A 24,516-nucleotide genomic window follows, 5' to 3' on the forward strand; every position below is an offset into this window, starting at 1 on the left:
ATGAACATGTTTTGGGCCAAATCATTGTTTTACCTTTACAAATTAAGTGTTAGAGCAAGTGCAATTTTATAAGGAATTACAGTAGGACCCCGCACACGTTTTCTAGGGACAAAAAGTTGGTGTTTTTATTAAACAAGAAAAAGTAGGTTTTATGGTCTATAAAATGTCTAATTTATGCCAACTGAATTTCCGAAGGCTTTTATTAGCACTTCTGATTCGTTTAAAATATGGATCCGTTTTAGTATTTAAAGTACCACCGCTTTGTTTGAAAATCATTATCTCTACGTAGTCCGGTAAAAAAGTATGAATCGTTAGACTCGTGAACAGCGGTCCAGGGGCGTGATTCTACTCTTATCGTTAGCTACTTAACGAAAATAATTATTCGTTAGCTAATATAATTTCAATGGAGCCAACGAAAATTTTCTTTCGTTAACTCCTAACGATAAGAGTAGAATCACGCCCCTGGACTGTTGAGTTATACTACGGTGATGGTCATCGAAACGCACGTTTAACAAGTCGGTTGTTTCAAATGTTATATCCTTCCTCAGTAAAGTTATTATATGGCCTTAGTTCAATTCAATTTATTTTATAGTTTCGACTTATTGTTTTTCCGTGAAGCGCGACATGTCTCAAACGCTCGTTATCTCGTTTTTGCGATCTCGTGTAAAGGAAAGATCGGAAAATATCATTCAAGAACATTCAGAAATGTTGCTCAAGTTGAGATCTGCAAAAAATGTGACGGCTATTAACTTATCTAGTGTTGTCGCCGGCGATCGTGGAATGGACACGAATGGAAATGAGGAAGAACTGGCAACAATGGTTAGTAACCCGACGTATTATTATGCAACTGTCGATGACTCATTTCATCCCATTGACACCTCTACTACTAAACCTGTTATGGACCTGGAGACTGCGCTCAATGTACTCCAATCTCAATTTCACGCCCTTTCGACTTCGCATGACACCCTCAATGTACATGTTAAACAGTTACAAATGGATGTGAAATCCAGAGATGTCACCAGCTCTACTCTGAATGACTCTGTGACAGCTCTCACGTCTTCGTTTACTCAGCAACGAGATGACGTCAACAAATACTTCGCTGAGGTAGAAATGTATGGTGTTGATCTTGAGGACCAGAAAGACCAGTTGTTTTCACTAAATGAAAACCTCAACAGTCAAGGCAGTGAATTACTCAACCTGAAAAGTACTGTTCAGTCTAATCATAGTTCCCTGCTTCAAAGTCTCAAAGATATAGATACCGGATGTGCTCGCCTCTCACAAGCAATGACTACCTCCCATGTTGGTATTAACAATAATTTTCAATATCTAGAAGAAACGATGGACGATATACGTACAGAAGTTAAAAATTCGGTTCTACCTGCTAACTTAGATGAGCACATACGAAATACCGTTGCCTCTATAGACCGTAACATTGACCAACAAATAGCAATGAAAGTTCAAGAATTGGTGGTCGGTATTTCACATGACCATGAGAATTCCAATCGGCTATTTAATGCCATGTTGTATAACTTCCCTGACAATGAAGATCCTGCTACTGATACACCAGCTATCCAACAACTATTACGCGATATCGGTATAGAGCCTGATCAAATCAGTTCTGTTAAAATTTATCGCCTGCGATCTCGACCATTTCAACCTTCGGCCGCCAACTACTGTCGTCCAGTAAAGCTCGAATTTCCATCATTGGATCTTAAACACCATTTTCTGGGTGGAGTCAAGTCTCTGAAACTTAGAGATAAAACTGTAAGTTTTTCCTGTTCAATTGATCGTTCGCCAACCCAACGACTAGCCATCGTATTGCTGTTGCAGAGTTGAAACAACGTCTTGTTAAGGGAGAAAGGGATCTTTGTATTCGCAGTGGAAAGGTGTTAACGCGATCACAACTAAGACCACCCAAACCTCCCAAACAACCTGAATCTGCCGGTTCAAAAAACTGATCGAGCCCCAGAAAGTATCACTTTCTGGTTCTTCTGCCAATTTAACTGTAATTCTTTGTCAACACCTTCCCCTCTTCTTCACAACACTATATTCAACCATTCAACGCCACGATTCTATCTAAATTCAAGCACAACCTTACAACACCAACTTTCTCGGCTTCCTTAGTACGAACAAAATTCAACGAACTCAATATTATCTATACCAATGCTTGCACGCTAACGTCGTACAAACTTTCTGAGCTGACGTCCATAATTAATACCAATAATACAAATATAGTGGCTATCACTGAAACAGGGCTAAAAGAGAGGGGTATGTTCTTCTGGTGATTGAGAATTTCATTCTCAATCACCAGAAGGACACAAAGCTGTAGCTCCCGCCGTTCACCCGCGCCTCTCCCCCTCAATCACCAGAAGGACACAAAGCTGTAGCTTAGCTCCCTCCGTTCACCCGCGCCTCTCCCCCATCTCAATCACCAGAATTTCTAATCACCAGTATTTCTAATCACCAGATTCTCCCGTTCCTCCTTTAATCACCAGAATTTCTAATCACCAGATTCTCGTTCACCCGCTCCTTTCCCCCAACCCCCATTCACTGGATACTTTATCTCTCTCGTTCACCAGCTGCTTTCCCCCCATCTCTAGGCAATAAAAACAACCATAATTGTTATCTCTCATACTATCGCTCCCAATCGCTAGAAATTGGCTTTTTCCCCATTCGCTATAAATCGCAGCAGTTTGCCAGAATTAGTTTTATCTCTCCGAAATAATTAATGTACCCAAAATTGGACCGCCAGTTTATTATTCTTTTTAGGGGAATCTCTATGGGAGTTTAACATTACAATAAAGCTAAAAGGTCCAGTTTGGGGTACATTTGGTCCGAAATGGGGTACATAGGGCCGAAAATGGTGACTTTGGTCGTTTTTGGGGTACATTTGGTCCATTTTGGTCCATTTTTGGGTACATCCCTGCTTTCCCCCTTCCCCATTCACTGGATACTTTATCTCTCGTTCACCAGCTCCTTTTCCCCATTGCTATCCCCATTCACTGGATACTTTATCTCTCTCTCTCTCTCTCGTTCACCCGCTCCTTTCCCCCATTGCGTTCCTCCCTTAATCACCAGAATTTCTAATCACTAGATTATCTCTCCCGTTCACCAGCTGCTTTCCCCCATCCCCATTCTCCAAAATTAGTTTTGCTCGCGCAGATATCTGGAGATTAGATTTTTACCCGTTTGCTTATCGCTTCCGAACTCCTTAATTTCTAATCTCTAGGTAATAAAAACAAGTTATTTACATTTAATTTTTATTTTAGAACTTTGTTTTACATGTTAGTAGGTACTATCAGATATTCCATTAGATGGTTATCTTGTACATTACACAATTAAAACAAATTAAAGTAGTTAAGTTTACAGGCATTTAAATAGGGTGAAACGATCTCCTGCAACTTAATTTAATTAAAAGTTCTAACTCACGTATTTGTAGTGTTTAGCAGCAGTATCGTCTGACATACAGTCACAAACGTCATCTTCTTCTTCAGGTACAGGTGATAAGCTTTTGTCAGAGACCGTAGTTGCTTTTGGCGTCGGGGGAATGTCCCATTCTAGCGAAAGGTACTTTTTTTCCGATGGTGAATTATCCCTAGCCGGACAGTTTGGAAAGCATCTGGCGTGTTCAAGTTCTGGTACGTCACCTGATTTCCATCCTTCTAAGATTCCATGGCATTTGTAACATCGTACTTCATCGCCCCGCTGAATATAGTAGAATCCAGCCTTCGCTAGTTGCTCCTTAGTGACGTGCGGATTTTTCCAGTGACGAAACGTTTAAAGTCGATACACTTCAATGTCCATAGCTGATCTAGACCAAATACGTTCTATAGTTTCAAATGATACATTCTCTAAGCCTACATTTACCCCTAAGTCTACTAAACCTAATTTTATCAATATGGTTAAATTTCTACGCTAAAATTCTCAATATAAACGCTTTTTTCAATATGCAAATTGTTTTAAATATGTCTAAAAATATAGTCTATTACAAAGAAAAAATAGTTACTTACTTTACGGGTAGAAATCCTTTGTCAAGCTGTAGAAAAGACTGAGCGATCCGTCAGCAGGTCTTTACTCGTCAATGTGCCGTAGAGAAATGACGCACGGAAGATTAATTTATTCCTATCTTGTTGAGAATAATTCATCACGTGATCTAAACTTCAAATAACCCTCAAATTCTATTGGCTGTCTCTCTCTGACAGTTTAAACTGCCTCTAATGATTGACGGCACATATTAACCCACTTGAGTATTTGGAAAAAACCCTTTGCTACTCGAAGGATAGTTTTGGAAATACCACGTTGACGATATCAAAATCGAGCTCTCACTTGAAAATGTTTACGGAAAACAATCCTCTTGGAAAATTGAGTTACGTAGAAGATTGCTAAAAAATGGCTTATTTAGCCCTTAAACTTGCTCGTAATTACGAAGAATGTAAAAATATAGAATGTTCGCTCCTATATTTATACCAAATCAGAAATCACTTGAAATAATAACTTCATTTGGTACTTAAAAACGGTGAGATGAAGGGAAATGTAGGAGGAGGGGTTTGGTAATTTAAAAATTTTTATAATCAAATGTACCATAGCAAAAGTATATAAATAATACAAGAAGTGTACTAATTAGAATTTTCGCTCGCCAGGTAATTTCGTTTGATTTCCGTTTCGCACGGACGCAGATAACATGGTAACGCGACTACAGCGAACCGATAAAGCTAATTAATAAAATATTGTCAACCATTTGAAATTAGAAATGTTAAAATAAAACTTTTACAGATAAATCTAATTTATAAAATATTGCCAATTGAGGGTTTGCAAGTTAGTTTGATTATAGGTTTTGAGTGTTAGAAAATATTCGGTAATCTATATAAATAAAATAGTTTTGTATTTATATTATATAGTTACATAAGTAATTATAATTTGTTTATATTTAGATAATCGGAAGTAATAATGAATCTATTGAATCCAATGTAAAGAAAATGCATCAAGATATTAACTTGGAAAATCCAAAAGATGATTCATCAGTAAGCAGTATTCAGTTAATTAAAAATCATAAACAAAAACCGACTGATTACGGTGCATCAAGATATAATATTTGTATATCTTCGAAAAAAGTCATTAAATATAAGTATTAAAATTAGAATTGCTTCATTAAATTATGCATTTGTACTGTACTGTACACAATACCTGCATTTGAAATTGTATAACATTAAAACACAGTTTTAAAAAAAAATATATCAAGGTTTTCAATTCAGTTAAAAATAATTATATTAGATGTATTGTGTTTATATTTTTAACTTAATTGCATTGATGTTTTAAGGAGAAATTGATACACCTTCATCAATATCTATTACAAATTCGGTAATCTATATAAATAAAATAGTTTTGTATTTATATTATATAGTTACATAAGTAATTATAATTTATTTATATTTAGATAATCGGAAGTAATAATGAATCTATTGAATCCAATGTAAAGAAAATGCATCAAGATATTAACTTGGAAAATCCAAAAGATGATTCACCAGTAAGCAGTATTCAGTTAATTAAAAATCATAAACAAAAACCGACTGATTACGGTGCATCAAGATATAATATTTGTATATCTTCGAAAAAAGGTGAATCATTAAACATCAACAATGCGGTAATTTACTTATAATATATTTTATATGAAAATAATTAAAGGTTTTATAAATGATTAATTTATATTATAGATTATAGGTGGATCTAATAGCAAAATAGTATACGTCCAGGTAAAGTATTGTTTTATTTAGAAGTTTAAATATTAAGTTAATGGTTTATTTTAGAATAACTATATGTTAAATGATTTATTTTAGAATAGCGTTGATACATATGGTGGTAGGACAACATTAGAAAGTAGGTATATTGATTTAAAAAAACTATCGATTAATTAAACATTTTAATAATATTTTTACATAGCTTCGATAGTCTAATTTTTGGAAATACACAACATCCACCAGTTACTTCGCAATATGACGAACTGGCTGCTCTCTTTGTCCCTTTTATTTACAAACTAAATTCATATTTTCTTCAAACTTTCAATTCGTTATAATTTGAATTTAAATGAAAACATCATGGATTATAGGTGCGTAATCTACTATTAGACTGAACGGATTAAAAAAAAATACTTAAAGTTCCCCGGGCATCTTATAAAGGAGTTCCCGCCCCCATCTCCGTTGTACGTACTGTGGAAGAAGAGGGTCGAAGAGAAGCCGTCGACGGGAGGAGTGCTCAGCGTTCGATTTCATGGGATGCTGTCATTACCCTAAGCCTCCCGTGGATTCCGTCTCTCAAACGACTATTCTAAGCCTTTGGAAAACCTCTTTTTAGAAAAATTCTGTGGGAATTGCCCCTTTGAAATATATTCTCTAATGAATTATTGTTTGAACGATATAAAACATTTACAATTACTGTTGGGAGACATACTGTAATTTTCTAAACAATAAACAAAAATACGAACCATTTTCATGTTTTATTATTATTAGGAATATGGATGAAAAAAAAACACACATTAAATATTTATTTCAAATATCTGTAGAACCGAAGCCTCTCGAACCTCTTTCTGTATCTTCTTCAATTTGCTAATACAAACCAAAACAGGAAAATTGAAATAATAATAATAATAATAATAATTTTGGAGGGTGGAACATATCAATTTAACTCACAAGGCATTCCATAGGAACTGGCATCGAAATACATTCGCAGATAAGTTGAGCTATTCGATCGCCTCTGAAGATTTTAAATGCGTTTTTCCCGTGATTAATCAAGACAACCCCTATTGTACCAGTGTAATCTTTATCTATCACACCTGCTAAAACATCAATACCATGTTTTACGGAAAGACCCGAACGAGGGGCTAGAAATAAATAAATAAAAATAAAACATGGTATTCGTTAAATAAATATATATATATATGACCCCCTTTTATACGAGATGAGAAGTATGTGGGGCACTTAAAAAAAATTAGATACCACTAATGATTATTTCGCTGTATACTTAAGTTATTTCTAAAAAAATATTAAAATCAACTTAAGTACCCCTGTACTAGCTTCTTTGTTTTCGAATTTCAGATAGCAAAACAACACTTAAGTTGAATTCCTTTAATTAAAATTGATACTTTTTAATATGGTTAGAAGTATATAAATTAAACAAGAAGTGTATCCCCTTAGCTTAATTTGAGCCCTCCCAATGCATCCATAAAGTTTACGAAGCAGACGATGGTAAAAATAGAGGTCACCATTGAGAATAGAGGATTGAAAAAGTAGAGTGCTAAGCTCAGTAAACATGTATTTGGGTTTTGTCCTATATGAATTTTCACGTTTTCAGAGGGTTTAAACATTTTATACTAATTTTAAAAGTCGCGTTACTTCATTTTCTTCGCGATTTATATTTTTTTTATTGTCATGGTCTTTTATTTTGAATTGAATTTAACCCTGTATTTAGCGTTATTTCTAAGTAATATCTATAAAGAAGTTGAAGCCTTGGTTGTTAATGTGGAAGTTGAAACTAATTGATAGTCATCATGAAAATTGAGTCATATTTACACAAACTTCCAGAGAAAAATATATTTCACCAAACATATTGATTAAGTCTTCTATCTTATTTTCAGCTTTTAACCGAAAGTCTACAGAAAATGTTGATTGGTCTAGGTCTGTAACTCTTGTAGAGGTCAACAAAGCATATGCGTATCTAAGCGAAGCGAAGCGTATAAATAGTCTTTGCTCTCCCTCTAACCTCTTAAACGCACCGTGTAATGTAGCGAAACGCAGTTTTTCTAACACTCAAAACCTATAATCAAACTAACTTGCAAACCCTCAATTGGCAATATTTTATAAATTAGATTTATCTGTAAAAGTTTTATTTTAACATTTCTAATTTCAAATGGTTGACAATATTTTATTAATTAGCTTTATCGGTTCGCTGTAGTCGCGTTACCATGTTATCTGCGTCCGTGCGAAACGGAAATCAAACGAAATTACCTGGCGAGCGAAAATTCTAATTAGTACACTTCTTGTATTATTTATATACTTTTGCTATGGTACATTTGATTATAAAAATTTATAAATTACCAAACCCCTCCTCCTACCTCTCCCTTCATCTCACCGTTTTTAAGTACCAAATGAAGTTATTATTTCAAGTGATTTCTGATTTGGTATAAATATAGGAGCGAACATTCTATATTTTTACATTCTTCGTAATTACGAGCAAGTTTAAGGGCTAAATATTAGCTATGGAAAATAACGTGGATATGCGTTTAACTAAAGCTGTTCTTAGGTTTTCTTTTAAGCCGGATATGCCAACCGAAAAACAATTTTCGTTTAGAACGTTAGAAATAATGTTAAGAAAATATAAAAACTGGTATTTACGTGAATTGAACCTGCAAGAGGACGAAGGTTACATCGACGCCCATCTAGCTACCCATGTCGTCATTGAGAAGATTTTTCAAAGATAGGGCCCTCACTCGAGGGAATACATTAACGTAAGCTTGAAATTTGTTTTGATCTAATTATTATTATTATTCGATTCACTTTAAAGCGTTAGTAAGTTAGTGTATGTATGTATGTATGTACGATAGTAGATATATGAGACAGTGATAAATTGAACTAGTGAATAGAAGGTATGGATTATCGTTTAGCTTATTTTGATTTCTTTACTTTATAGATCGAGAGACGTATTGTAGGGGTCTCGGACGAGGAGGAGGAAAAAGTTAATGCAATGCTAGATGCTTTTTTACACGGCGATTTACCCAACGCTGAATAAAACGAAGCATCTTCAGCCTACATTGAAGATGTTGAAATTGTTTGGTGGGAAATCACAAAACCTTTAAAATAAAATAATTGATTTTCCGTATTTAATTTTTTTCTTAAAATCCTACTACTACGCCAAGAATGTATTTATTTATTTATTTATTTATTTATTTATACTCAGGGAGAATGAATATGTCGAGAATATTTTTAGCGTTTCTCCAATTCCACCCGTTGAGATCTTTTAATATCACTGCTTTGAGAACCATGGCGCCATCTAAACTTTGAAATAATCCTTAATTAAATATATTGATAAAAAGAACTCTAGTGATGACACTTCCCCCCTATTTTCAGTGACGTACCGATTCTCACGTGACTTTCATTTTCTGTGCGCGCGCACCCGATTAATAAGATAACTGAACTTTGAGCAATGGATTTTTTTTTCCACTGGTACTTAAGATATGCCGTCAGGGTAGTCATGGGAATCAATTCTTAGTTATCTCAATAAAGAGTCTTAGCATTGGGAATAGTCATTGAAGGTCACGCTGAAAAGTAAGTTATAATAATAATAATAATCAGCTAGGCTATTTTATTATATTTAAAATGAAATTTTTAGGCATTCTTTTATATATATATATATATATTGGAAATGTATTAGACAGAAATTAGGTCTAGTAGGGGTAAGATTAGCGTAGAAATTAAGTTACTATCACGTGACTCGTTCATTTTTCTGTGCACGCGCACGTTTAATAAGATAACTGAACTTTGAGCACTGGATTTTTTCCACCGGTACTTAAGATATGCCGTCAGTGTAGTCATAGGATTTTTCACTCTTAATAAATACTTTAAAATGTAAAAAATAAGACTCATTATTGAAAAAAACTTAACACTTAGCCATTTTTTAGCAATCTTCTACGTAACTCAATTTTCCAAGAGGATTGTTTTCCGTAAACATTTTCAAGTGAGAGCTCGATTTTGATATCGTCAACGTGGTATTTCCAAAACTATCCTTCGAGTAGCAAAGGGTTTTTTCCAAATACTCAAGTGGGTTAATATGTGCCGTCAATCATTAGAGGCAGTTTAAACTGTCAGAGAGAGACAGCCAATAGAATTTGAGGGTTATTTGAAGTTTAGATCACGTGATGAATTATTCTCAACAAGATAGGAATAAATTAATCTTCCGTGCGTCATTTCTCTACGGCACATTGACGAGTAAAGACCTGCTGACGGATCGCTCAGTCTTTTCTACAGCTTGACAAAGGATTTCTACCCGTAAAGTAAGTAACTATTTTTTCTTTGTAATAGACTATATTTTTAGACATATTTAAAACAATTTGCATATTGAAAAAAGCGTTTATATTGAGAATTTTAGCGTAGAAATTTAACCATATTGATAAAATTAGGTTTAGTAGGCTTAGGGGTAAATGTAGGCTTAGAGAATGTATCATTTGAAACTATAGAACGTATTTGGTCTAGATCAGCTATGGACATTGAAGTGTATCGACTTGAAACGTTTCGTCACTGGAAAAATCCGCACGTCACTAAGGAGCAACTAGCGAAGGCTGGATTCTACTATATTCAGCGGGGCGATGAAGTACGATGTTACAAATGCCATGGAATCTTAGAAGGATGGAAATCAGGTGACGTACCAGAACTTGAACACGCCAGATGCTTTCCAAACTGTCCGGCTAGGGATAATTCACCATCGGAAAAAAAGTACCTTTCGCTAGAATGGGACATTCCCCCGACGCCAAAAGCAACTACGGTCTCTGACAAAAGCTTCTCACCTGTACCTGAAGAAGAAGAAGATGACGTTTGTGACTGTATGTCAGACGATACTGCTGCTAAACACTACAAATACGTGAGTTAGAACTTTTAATTAAATTAAGTTGCAGGAGATCGTTTCACCCTATTTAAATGCCTGTAAACTTAACTACTTTAATTTGTTTTAATTGTGTAATGTACAAGATAACCATCTAATGGAATATCTGATAGTACCTACTAACATGTAAAACAAAGTTCTAAAATAAAAATTAAATGTAAATAACTTGTTTTTATTACCTAGAGATTAGAAATTAAGGTGTTCGGAAGCGATAAGCAAACGGGTAAAAATCTAATCTCCAGATATCTGCGCGAGCAAAACTAATTTTGGAGAATGGGGATGGGGGAAAGCAGCTGGTGAACGGGAGAGATAATCTAGTGATTAGAAATTCTGGTGATTAAGGGAGGAACGCAATGGGGGAAAGGAGCGGGTGAACGAGAGAGAGAGAGAGAGAGATAAAGTATCCAGTGAATGGGGATAGCAATGGAGAAAAGGAGCTGGTGAACGAGAGATAAAGTATCCAGTGAATGGGGATGGGGGAAAGCAGGGATGTACCCAAAAATGGACCAAAATGGACCAAATGTACCCCAAAAACGACCAAAGTCACCATTTTCGGCCCTATGTACCCCATTTCGGACCAAATGTACCCCAAACTGGACCTTTTAGCTTTATTGTAATGTTAAACTCCCATAGAGATTCCCCTAAAAAGAATAATAAACTGGCGGTCCAATTTTGGGTACATTAATTATTTCGGAGAGATAAAACTAATTCTGGCAAACTGCTGCGATTTATAGCGAATGGGGAAAAAGCCAATTTCTAGCGATTGGGAGCGATAGTATGAGAGATAACAATTATGGTTGTTTTTATTGCCTAGAGATGGGGGAAAGCAGCTGGTGAACGAGAGAGATAAAGTATCCAGTGAATGGGGGTTGGGAGAAAGGAGCGGGTGAACGAGAATCTGGTGATTAGAAATTCTGGTGATTAAAGGAGGAACGGGAGAATCTGGTGATTAGAAATTCTGGTGATTAAGGGAGGAACGGGAGAATCTGGTGATTAGAAATTCTGGTGATTAGAAATTCTGGTGATTAGAAATTCTGGTGATTAGAAATTCTGGTGATTGAGATGGGGGAGAGGCGCGGGTGAACGGAGGGAGCCAAGCTACAGCTTTGTGTCCTTCTGGTGATTGAGGGGGAGAGGCGCGGGTGAACGGCGGGAGGAACGGGTGAACGGAGGGAGCTACAGCTTTGTGTCCTTCTGGTGATTGAGAATGAAATTCTCAATCACCAGAAGGTCATACCCCTCTCTGCTAAAACCTGAAATTCTTAACGGTGAACTGAGGCTTCCCAACTTTAATATTTTTCAGCAGGACCGTTGTGGATCTAAGAAGGGTGGCGGTGTGGCACTGCTTTTTCCAACTACTTTTAACGCAAGCCAAATATCGCTGATACCCAAGGACGTTTCAGACCGTTTTTCCGAATTAAATGGACTTGACTATCTAGCTGTTAAGTGTGTTCTGTCTTCCGTGGTTATTCTGTTCTGCCTGGCGTATCGCTCACCTTCCTACAAAAATCATTGTGAAGTCTTGAGTGTAATTGACTGTCTTGTCCAATATTGTGAAAGTGAGCGGATGGAACCATTGCTAATGGGTGATTTTAACGATCCTCATATTCTCTGGAAATCAATACTACCATTTCCTGAAGCGGATCAGGCTACCAAATGTTTTCTTGAAACGATTTTAAACCATAACTTTTTCCAACATGTCTCCGATTTTACTCGCTTTGGTTACCTTTTCCAGTGCCCTAGCATACTGGACTTAATCTTCTCGCTTGAGGATCGCATGGTCTACGACCTAATACACTATCCACCTTTTGGTAGTAGTGACCATAACGTTCTCACTTTTAAACTGTCATGTCCTAATCAACATTCGGAAACAGCTCCAACACGACTATGTAGAGACTTTTTCCATGGAGACTACGACAGATTTAGCACTTATCTTTCACAATTCACATGGTCAACTGAATTGAATGATCTTAACGTCAATACCTGCTGGACCGCCTTTTTAAATATACTAACTTGTGGAATAGATCTTTACGTTCCTTTTCGTCGCCCATATAAACCTTATCCAGTATACATTTTTCAAGCCGCTTCTCTAAATCCCGTCAGTTCAAAACTGTGGCTTGGCGGAAATATGTGCGATCTAAAACAAGACACTATTCTGACTCTCAGGTTGAAAAGGCGTACTCCAATTATAAAAATGCTAGAAATGCTACAGCGAACGCCTCTCGTAATTTTAAAAGGAAATTTGAAAACCACCTCACCGAGCAAATTAGAATTCACCCTATACAAGCCGCTGGACCAGATGGATTGCATCCGTACCTTCTGAAAAATTCGCTCCATCAATTGCACTTCCGTTATCAATGATCATTAACCTAAGTTTTACGTCTGGTGAGGTACCCAGCGACTGGAAACATGCTATCATTACCCCTATTCATAAAACTGTTCTTCGTAACACTCCTTCCAATTATAGACCTATAGCTAATACCTGTCAAGTTTCTAGAGTTTGTGAGAGGCTGGCTGATGACTCACTGAGAACGTTTCTAACCGACACTGACTTCCTACATCCATCTCAGCATGGATTTCGGCCTAAACATTCTTGTACCACCAACCTTCTTCAAGCAACCAATGATTGGACTTCATGGCTGGATGACGGCAAACCCGTGGACGTCATCTACCTTGATCTTAGTAAGGCTTTCGATACTATCCCTCACCCCGGGACTCATCGACGCCTTACACGAGGCTATTGTGACGGGCACTGCGCTTGCCTGGCTTACCGATTTCATATCGAATCGCAAACATTCAGTTGTACTTCAAGGCCATATATTAGCCCCGCTCAGTCCTACTGCTGGTGTTCCTCAAGGTTGTGTGCTTGGGCCAATCCTATTTTCAATTTTCATAAACTCTATGCCACAGACCGTTCAGCACAGTCGCATCTACCTGTTTGCTGATGACTCTAAACTTGCCAACCCAGTCTTCTACATTTTGTATTATCCTTATATATTATATCATTTGTCAAACTCCTGCAAGGCTGCCTATAAGCTCTAAAGCTTAGTGGTTTGTAATATGTTAAATAAATAAATATTCAGTCAACCAAATCACCACACTATTCTCCAAGCTGTTCGAATGAGACGGCAATGTGAACCCCATATTCCGCGGACCTGGACGTCATAGCACTAATATGAAAGACACAGTCATCGCCTACTTTGTCGCTTACCCTCGAGCAAGTATAAGAATGGCATGCTCTGATTTGGACTTGTCAAAATATTATGTCTGGAGTGTCCTTAACCACCATTAATTTCACCCATTTCGTGCCACGCTCCACCAAGCACTTCACGATGGTGATCAGCGCCTTAGGTTGGATTTCGGTAACTGGTTCAGTACCATGGCGGATGCTAATGAAGATTTCCTCCGTTTGATCCTGGCGTCCGACCAGTGTTCCTTTGGAAGGGACTGCCCATTTAACTGCCAGAATAACCATATGTGGAGCGATGTAAATCCACACTGGGGATTTCCACATCACAATCAAGTACAATGCCGTTTAAACGTCTGGGCAGGTCTACTAGGAGATCGCGTCATTGGGCCATTTTTTCTTCCGAATCGGCTTAATGGGGTGAGCTACTTGGCGTTTCTACGAAATGAAGTAGCAGAAGCATTGGAAGATGTCCCTTTAGTCGATCTGCCACACCTTTGGTTCTTGCATGAAGGTGCACCTCCTCACCAGGAACGACATGTGGTGCAATACCTGAGCGTTGGATTGGGAAGAATGGTCCAGTGCGATGGCCTCCTAGGTCCCCAGATTTGACACCGCTGGACTTTTATCTGTAGGGATTCGTCAAAGAGGAAGTATACAAGACGCCAGTCACTAGCGAAGACGACTTGCGCCAGAAAACCATGGCAGCGTTCCAACTCGTTACTCCAGATATGGTCCGTGGTTCGTTCCAGAATATGCTTCATCGCGGACGGTGGCATTATTGAATCGTATTTGTTAAAAACTTTCTGCAATTCCTTATTATAATAATTGCACTTGTTCTAACACTTAATTTGTAAAAGTAAAACAATGTTTTGGCCCAAAACATGTTCATTTTTCACAGACAATCATTACAATAACATGAGGCGTAAAAACATTTGGGTAGTACCAACTTGTTATTTTTCATGAAATATTATTTCAGTGACAAAATGTACGATTTTGACCATACCAACTCCATTAAAGGTTTTAGAGTATGCTCTACAACTTACTCATAGAAACTTTTCATCTACCACCTAGCGTTCAAAAACTACAAATTCTAAAACCGTGAAAAATTTTACGATTTTTCTGAAATTCACCAATAACTACGATCTCCACCGAGAGAGTACATACTGAAAATTTCACATTTCTAGAAGGCATAGTGTTTGAGAAAAATGACGGGGCCGATCAAATGAAGACACCCTGTATAACCTTTTTAAAATTCGGTGCCTAGTTATGCCACCATACACATTTTAAAATACAAATAATAAAGTTTTCCAAAAAGTGACTATAATATGAAAATGTTCTTGATAATATCGCAAGTGACAAAAAGACGTATACCGTGAACATTTGGTGGAAACTCTGCCATTTGGTTGCTAAGACGTTTAACGTAACCCTTAGCGCTCGGTCCGTCCCAAAAGTCAATAAATAGAAGTTGGTGAGTAGAAACCCCGTACATACACAACACGCACAATACAAACATGAATTTTAATTCAGGCGTTTTAAAAACCATAAACCCTTTTCCAAAATTACACTTTGCCCCGGTACTGCGAACGCGTTCGCAGTGAACAACACACCCACACACCCACACACCCCCACACAAACAGACACGGTGATTGTAAAACCTCTCCGAGGGAACATACTATGATCCCTCGGAGAGGTAAAAATATAGTTTAAATCAACTTGAGAGCGACCAAAATTGCCAAGTCCTGTTTTACTCGGAAATGTTATTTAATTTGATTTGTATTTAATTGATAAAAAAATGTGAGTATCGTTTTTACCTCTCCGAGGGGACAAAGTCCCCTAGGAGGGGTTATACAACGACCGTGTCTGTCTGTGGGTCTGTGGGTGGGTCTGTGGGTGGGTCTGTCTGTCTGTCAGGACTGCGAACGCGTTCGCATTTTCGGTGCAAAGTGTAATCACTGCGTACGCAGTTTCTCAAAGGGTTGGCAAAACCACCGTGTGACGGTGAGCGTTAACGGATGCATTTGCGGTTTGGTTTGGATGGTGTTTTTTCGCTCACCGTCGTGACGGTTTGGTGTATTACGTTTTTGTAATGTTTATGCGTAGGTTGTGAGTGTTGAATTTGTTGTGTTTGTGTTCTGATGGTTGTGCATGTTGAGTCTGTTGTGTTTATATGGGCGTTTTCTCTCCAACTTCTTCTTAATGACTTTGGGACGGACCGAGTGCTGAGTGTAATGCTACCTCTCAACGTCCAATGGCAGGGTTTCCACCAGTTGTACACGGTATTCGTCTTAGTATCAATTTGCGATCGCATCGGGCGGGATTTGAACCCGAGACCTCCTGATTGACAGGCGGACGTTCTACCACAGAACCACCGACACTTGTTACGCCTTATTGAAAATTAGACCTTCAGCTTTATCGGAAGCGTATTTAATAGAGTAGGAAATTTTGGTTTAATTGAAATAGAATTGAAATTGAAATTATTGCATCGAAGAAATTCTAATTTAGCGTTTCTCTATTGATTAAAAACAAATGCGCCACCCAGGTTTCGAACCCAGACCATTCGGCTTGGCAGTCGAGCGCTCTACCACAGAACCACCGATAGCTGCTTAGATTCACTGAAATTAAGACAGGCATCGTAAGCATAATAGGTAATAAAGTCTTTTTTTATTAATGAATTTATGAAGGCCTAATCTGGTATTTTTTAAAGGTTAAATCTTGTTTTAGCGCAGTCAGCCGAGATTAGAGGGTTAAAGGGTAGACCCTGTGGGTGGTCCACTTTCTTAACGACCTATATATAGTTCTGTTAATTCAAAGGAGATAATTTAACGTTAATTGCTCTAAGAGCTGGCGGTTAGTCAAGTGACTCTCTGTGCTTTGTTGATGGTAAGGTTTTTGCTTCTTGTAAATACATTTGGTGTGGATATTTGGATATCTACGATTTCTAACGCAGTCAATGATTTCTTGGGTGTGCGAGTCATTATATGATATTGGAAATTGGACGGCATTGGTCTTTTTCATGTGGTATGCGTCACAACGTCAACAGGGAGTGAACGAGTCGTCCACTACCAGATATCTACGGTATCTTCATCAAGGGCGAGTGTTGAAATAAAATGAGCGTTAAAGATGCGGCAAGTATTTCGTAAGCGAGTAATTCCAAAAAGCCTCTGTAGATATTTCTTTCATTAAAATTTGCTTCGTATTATATTTAACTGATAAACTTGTTCTGTAAAAGGGTTTAATTCAATTGTGCATTGTTATAGTACGTCTAACTTACTGTTGTAACTACTTAACTTATGATATTCTGAATAAATTAAAATTGGTCGTTTCGTCTCAATTATTTTAATTATAATTAAAATTTTATACCGGGCGGGATAGAAATGGGTTAATATTTTTAACAAATAACTCTAAATTGCGGAGATATATCTTTAAGGGTTATCTCGAGTAATTAATACCACTAGGGACAATTCTTCCGAGGAGAGGTATATTTTGGCTTGCCAACTTGTTTATTTTAAAATAAGAAATTGATAGAAATAGGATCCGTACGCTTTTCGTAATCCCTGAGCATTCAATCACACTGTTTTACGTTTTAATGGACTTCACCCTAAATATTAATGGGTGAAATAAATTCACGATAAAATGTGTTTAAAATCATTGGGAAGATTATATTGCTTACAAATTTAACGCGGAAGGAGTTGTTCAGAGTTTTCACACGCTGCCACTAACTGGGATCGATCACTTTTTTGGAATTTCAGTGGATAATTTTTCCCAACGGATTCAACGTACAATATAAAGTTGAATTAGAAATGTCCTATACTCTTTGAAGCAGTGCCGTCTTTCCCATTGGGCCCGTTGGGCCCTGGCCCAGGGCCCCGAGTTCAAGAGGGGGCCCCCTCAGGCCTAATACAAAACCATTCAATATTAAAAATTTATCTTTGAAATAATGACTAAACGAAGGTATATCTTCGCCCTATTTTTATATTTCACTCAGACGTTTTATTACGAGGGGCGGACAACGTCGCCGCATTTTTAATATATGCTGATTTCTACCCTCGATAAAGTGCCATAGTGGTTTGAATGGGCGCTTCAATAAAACATCTTCAAGGAAATTGCCAAGAAGTAATATATCCGAGAGCCAGGATCTGAAAGTTACTGTTTATTTGGTGCTTGTTGAAATAATGAAAACTAATATGTATATAAAAAGCATACCATACAGGTGAAAAGTTTCCATTATTTCAACAAGCACTATATAAACAATATCTTTCGGGTCCTGGCTCTCGGAAACATTACTTCTTTGCGATTTCCTTGAAGATGTTTTATTGGAGGGCCTATTAGCCGTTCAACTGAAACGTTTCTCTAAGTAATTTTAATAATAATAATAATCAGCTAGCCTAATACCCAAGGCACCACCTTAGGCCTAAGTCATCATGCGACTTTTGAAGCCCTTAATTCAGGTGGCCGGGTTACAATGCGTAGGAGGGTGGTGGCAAGCCCTGCATGCCACGAGATCGAGTTAACAGCTCCCTACACTAACTATTACCGTTAACCTAGACAGGTTTTTATGGAAGGGGAAACCGAAGAACTCGGGGGAAAACCCCTTAATAGCATTATGGAACCGATTTGTGTGGTCGTGGGATTTCAAGAGTTAGTTTTTATAATCTTCCAAAAGAATGTAAAAACTTAAGTCTTCACCCTATTTTTGTATTTCACTCAGACGTTTTATGACGACGGGCGGACAACGTCGTCGTATTTTTAGTCTATGCTGATTTCTACCCTCGATAATTTGTTTTCCATCACTAACAGTTTTTCGGACACAGCCTATTTTTATATATTAGTAGGCCTAAATGATTCGAATTAGCTGTTCAACTAAAACGTTTCTCTAAGTCAGAGATGGGCAAAAATTGCGAGCGCTCATATTTGAAAATCCTTTGCAGTGAGTGAGCACTGTAGATTAGAAGTCAGCTAATCTTGTTCAGAGTTAGGGCAAAACTGAGCCAGCTCAGTAGGAGCGCCGAGATATTATCTCAGTCGTTGATCGCTCACGGCACTTTGAGCGAGATCGGCCGATCGACGCGCTAGCATGCTCACTTCTGAGCGCCGCGTCGTCTAGCGGCCAAATAGTTCGCTCAATAAAAAGCGCTGCCGTAAAGTCGAGAGAGATCTACCCGAGCGATTGAATTCATTTTTTAAACCTGACGGATCTCAATCACGATGAGAGACCGGATGGTTTTTTCGACCACAGCCGCTCACTCGGTGATCCAAATGATTAATTTTTTATCATCATAACTTATTTTTTAATTGTCATAATCAGTGACGGGATGAATATTTTTCTTTAATTTCTCATCGATTTGTGCGTTCTAAAAATTAAATAAAAAGCGGAACAGAAGGTGCCCAAAACTAACCGCAAAAATTAAAAACTATTATAAAGGAATACGAAAAACAATTAGATAAAATAAATAATTAGACTTCGATATCTATATGGCACTATTTTATAAAAGATATTGACCCGGCCACCTGAATTAATGGCTTCAAAAGTCGCTTGATGACTTAGGCCAAAGGTGGTGCCCTGGGTATTAGCCTAGTCTAGCTGATAACCGACTAACCCCTTCTAGATTGAATGTTACCGTTTTAAGTAACAGGTTCATCAAAATCTGGGGTGCAAACATTTTTCTCTCGATATTAATTAATCCTGGTTTCATACTGGAAAATTATTTGGGTTTTTAGTCATTCCGCCGGATACGTCACATTATTGTTAGAATGGTTTTTATTGTTTACGGATCTAATCAGTGGCGTACATAAGGGGTCGGATTGTTGGGGAGTAGTGTATCAAAACTGACGTGAGTGCACACCACCGAAGGTCCTTATCATATTGCCCTACGCCTGAGTCCACAGACCGGACAGGTGACAAATCCAGCATTGGTAGTAGCATGCATGTATTCATTTCAACCTTGAATATCGAACTGCATTAAGAAGTCTGGCCTCAGTCGCTAGGATGGGAGGGGCTTAGTTATTAGGACGGTGGTCACGGGCCACCGCTCAAAAATTGTAAGAATATTAATTTGAATTTAGTGTATTTATGATGATCAAGTAATTTGGATAGAGTACAGTTATTTTTCTAAGAATCACGAGTCATTTTCTTCGCCAGTTAAATCGCGTAATTCCGGAAACGTTTTGTGGATCAACTCAACGACAAACGCCTGTCTTCTGATTGGCTCAAGTGATTGCGTAAAACGCAGAAAGGCACCGCCCATCCCAGCCCCAGATGGCAGAAAGGATAATGATGTAGTTCGATATTCATGGTTGAAATGAATACATTCATGGTAGTAGTACCCTACTACTGATGGTCGCAACTGTGACGCAAGAAACTCAACCCAGAAGAAGGTGCAGCAATGGGTGGACCTATTCCCACTTCCCTCTTTAAAAACAGCGCTGACTAAAATAACACCGTTCAGTAACTTCCTACGTCACTATGACGATGAGCGGTCATCAAGCAAACATCAAGTAAAAACCGATTTTTCCCAGATTCGTGTTACTGAACGTACCCCTGGATGTAACCACTTAAAAAGAACTTTATAAAATTTTTATGAATTTGATTTTCCAAAATAAAATAGATCTGTAAATGGATAAGGGAAGTAAAGAGGTGCAAGTCGAAAGCAGCGGGGAGTCTAGCCGCATCCACTCTTTGGGTGTCCGTAATGGAGGATGGGGCTGAAAGTGGGAAAACAAAATATGGACGCCCCCAGGAAAATACCGCCGAGACCAGCCGGAAAAATAGATAAGAGAAGCAAAGAGGTGAAAGTCCAAAGTCGAGTAAATAAATAGTAATTGATTACTATTTGGAATTAGGCGCGTTTAATTGGAAATCAGGCCCTGAACATTGAGTTAAAATTTCAAATCTCTATAGAGCTAACCATTCTCAAGTTTTTAGGAACATGACAACGGATTGCCATGGCGGTGCAGAGAGGCAATGCGGCCTCAGTATTAAACGCTTTCCCTCCGGACGCTTCACTCGGTGATTGTTTGTACCCCCTAACGCACCTTGCACCTATCCAATGCATTCCAATTCAGTGGTCCACTTTTCTCGTGGTTTTTGCATATCTCGACACAGGTGGTCTCCAGACATTGAGGGCTTGAGGCGGCCCTTCGACCATTTCGACATTAGAACTGAGGAGGGCCTAATCTTTCGCGTACTACCTAAGGTACTTGTCGCAATAGGGTAGAAATATTGAGCAATTAATTTGTTCTTCTGAAATGTATTTTACACTTTTTTCCAAGACGAGTGAAACTACATTGTTAAGTTATAAATGTAAACGAGAGTTAAACGATTGAAAACTCAAAAATAAATTTAATTATACATCCTACATTAGCAAACAATATACTAGGTTAGTATTGTTATTGCACAATTCGTATATTTATATTCCCATTTTTACCTCTCCGAGGGGACAAAGTCCCCTAGGAGGGGTTATACAACGACCGTGTCTGTCTGTGGGTCGGTCTGTGGGTGTGTCTGTCTGTCAGGACTGCGAACGCGTTCGCATTTTCGGTGCAAAGTGTAATCACTGCGTACGCAGTTTCTCAAAGGGTTGGCAAAACCACCGTGTGACGGTGAGCGTTAACGGATGCATTTGCGGTTTGGTTTGGATGGTGTTTTTTCGCTCACCGTCGTGACGGTTCGGTGTATTACGTTTTTGTAATGTTTATGCGTAGGTTGTGAGTGTTGAATTTGTTGTGTTTGTGTTCTGATGGATGTGCATGTTGAGTCTGTTGTGTTTATATGGGCGTTTACTCTCCAACTTCTTCTTAATGACTTTGGGACGGACCGAGTGCTGAGTGTAATGCTACCTCTCAACGTCCAATGGCAGGGTTTCCACCAGTTGTACACGGTATTCGTCTTAGTATCAATTTGCGATCGCATCGGGCGGGATTTGAACCCGAGACCTCCTGATTGACAGGCGGACGTTCTACCACAGAACCACCGACACTTGTTACGCCTTATTGAAAATTAGACCTTCAGCTTTATCGGAAGCGTATTTAATAGAGTACGAAATTTTGGTTTAATTGAAAATTGAAATTATTGCATCGAAGAAATTCTAATTTAGCGTTTCTCTATTGATTAAAAACAAATGCGCCACCCAGGTTTCGAACCCAGACCATTCGGCTTGGCAGTCGAGCGCTCTACCACAGAACCACCGATAGCTGCTTAGATTCACTGAAATTAAGACAGGCATCGTAAGCATAATAGGTAATAAAGTCTTTTTTTATTAATGAATTTATGAAGGCCTAATCTGGTATTTTTTAAAGGTTAAATCTTGTTTTAGCGCAGTCAGCCGAGATTAGAGGGTTAAAGGGTAGACCCTGTGGGTGGTCCACTTTCTTAACGACCTATATATAGTTCTGTTAATTCAAAGGAGATAATTTAACGTTAATTGCTTTAAAAGCTGGCGGTTAGTCAAGTGGCTCTCTGTGCTTTGTTGATGGTAAGGTTTTTGCTTCTTGTAAATACATTTGGTGTGGATATTTGGATATCTACGATTTCTAACGCAGTCAATGATTTCTTGGGTGTGCGAGTCATTATATGATATTGGAAATTGGACGGCATTGGTCTTTTTCATGTGGTATGCGTCACAACGTCAACAGGAAGTGAACGAGTCGTCCACTACCAGATATCTACGGTATCTTCATCAAGGGCGAGTGTTGAAATAAAATGAGCGTTAAAGATGCGGCAAGTATTTCGTAAGCGAGTAATTCCAAAAAGCCTCTGTAGATATTTCATTAAAATTTGCTTCGTATTATATTTAACTGATAAACTTGTTCTGTAAAAGGGTTTAATTCAATTGTGCATTGTTATAGTACGTCTAACTTACTGTTGTAACTACTTAACTTATGATATTCTGAATAAATTAAAATTGGTCGTTTCGTCTCAATTATTTTAATTATAATTAAAATTTTACACCGGGCGGGATAGAAATGGGTTAATATTTTTAACAAATAACTCTAAATTGCGGAGATATATCTTTAAGAGTTATCTCGAGAAATTAATACCACTAGGGACAATTCTTCCGAGGAGAGGTATATTTTGGCTTGCCAACTTGTTAACTATACATACTTAGTCAACAATATTATAGATTTATGTTTTCACTAAATACCAAAATGAAGGTGAAAGGGAGAACTCGTTCGAAAGAATAGCCGACCGAACAACCTCCGCTGAAAATCAGAGACTGGCCATTCACTCTACGACGTTAAGTAGTAACGATATTATTGAAATTGAAAACTGGGTTGGTTTACACTAAGGCAAAACCGCCGTCACGGCGGGCGCTAACTTTTGAAATCCTCGTTAGGCCTAATAGAAAATTTTTGCGTTCACGCCCGCCGTCACGACGGTTTTGCGCTAGTGAAAACCAACCCAACCAGGTTTCAATTTCAATAATATCGTTACTACTTAACGTCGTAGAGTGAATGACCAGTTTCCATCGCCTTTATCCGGAACTGGCGCTAAGACTTAGGCTCTGCTATGGTATTGAGAACTTGAGAATAATAATGTATTCCTGCTCCATTATAATAGATTTTACACTCCAATAGCACCGTCCAAAACAGTGTAAATGTAATGGTTTGAATGATAGCAAGCTTAAGGTTAGACGACGGAACACACGATGTTTTCGATTATGGTCAAAATTCGTGTTTGATAGTGCCATACAAAAATTAGATAATAAAACAGCAGCCTACAGTATAAGCACTGCTAAAAATCTACTTATCAACGGTTAATAAACAGCGTTTTTAGCATTCCGAAAAGTGAATTCACTACTAAAAATACCTCAGCTAACCGTAGGGTTTTATATCCCCCTTTTCCCCAAAAAAAAATGAGAGGTGTTTGTACTCCGACTAACCAGTGGGTGGTCATCCGCCACATCCTCAGCTCAGGGGCGGATTAACCCTTTCGGCGCCTTTAGGCACAGAATAATTTTCCGCCCCTGGGCATTGTCTAACGGGTTGGTCAGCTAAGTCGGGACAAGCCAAGTACTTCGACCGTGCGGCTTTATCAAAGTTTTGGCGCCCCTAGAAAAATGGCGCCCTAGGCACGTGCCTACTCTGCCTAATGGTTAATACGCCCCTGCCTCAGCTCGACGGTGACCGTTGACGCCATCTTCATTGTTCACTATTTTTTAGGGTCATCTCTTCATATAGGCTAATATATAAAACGCTGAAACCAGACATTTCAACTTTGTGGGCAGCCTGCTGGACTTAACGTATTAGAATTGGTAAAACATATTGAAGGCTTTAAATAATTGTAAACGCCTCAAAATAAGTTATTATATTATAATCGTTATTTCCAGCAGCGTCCGTTAGGGGATGTGGGAGGCTCCCCCCAAAGTTTTGGATAGTCGGTAAACTGAGGGAAAACCGCTACTCTCCTCCCAATCCGACCACTGATTACATTCGTAGACGATAAAACCAGTGGTGGCTTAAGAAGACTGGGTCCCCGGGGCGGCAATGTTTTGTGACGCCCCCCAGGACCGTGCAGAAGTTTTCACTGGTCCATCGTGTTGCACCCCCCCCCCCCCCCTCGAGCCCAAAAACATTCTTCAAGTGTAATCGTTCTGATTTGCACCCCCCCCCCTCGAGCTTATCCGATGGCACCCCTGGCTACCCTGCTACCCAGGGCGGACCACCCCCCTCGCCCCCCCTTACAC

The 24,516-nt window shown here is 38.4% G+C and overlaps 1 protein-coding gene across 2 annotated transcripts; it reads left to right on the top strand.

Annotated features, from left to right (window-relative positions):
- The first annotated feature begins 9,708 nt into the window (after positions 1-9,708).
- LOC149946593 (death-associated inhibitor of apoptosis 2-like) lies at positions 9,709-10,688 on the top strand. 2 transcript variants are annotated; one of them, XM_090173192.1, is made up of 2 exons: positions 9,709-10,039; positions 10,239-10,688. In XM_090173192.1, exon 2 carries the CDS (start codon positions 10,246-10,248, stop codon positions 10,630-10,632), a length of 387 nt encoding a protein of 128 aa, XP_090029318.1. In that variant the 5' UTR covers positions 9,709-10,039; positions 10,239-10,245; the 3' UTR covers positions 10,633-10,688. The 2 variants fall into 2 exon arrangements, with proteins under 2 accessions (XP_090029318.1, XP_090029319.1); XM_090173193.1 differs by having other exon boundaries at positions 10,244-10,688.
- Positions 10,689-24,516: the final 13,828 nt, after the last annotated feature.

Source organism: Leiobunum rupestre, chromosome 4 (genome assembly GCF_980474605.1).
Source record: "Leiobunum rupestre chromosome 4, qqLeiRupe1.1.hap1, whole genome shotgun sequence".
Taxonomy (NCBI): Eukaryota; Metazoa; Arthropoda; class Arachnida; order Opiliones; family Sclerosomatidae; genus Leiobunum; species Leiobunum rupestre.

Bases quoted from the DNA above. Each gene is read 5' to 3' on its own strand.
- LOC149946593 (XM_090173192.1), top strand. From the start codon at position 10,246: ATGGACATTGAAGTGTATCGACTTGAAACGTTTCGTCACTGGAAAAAT.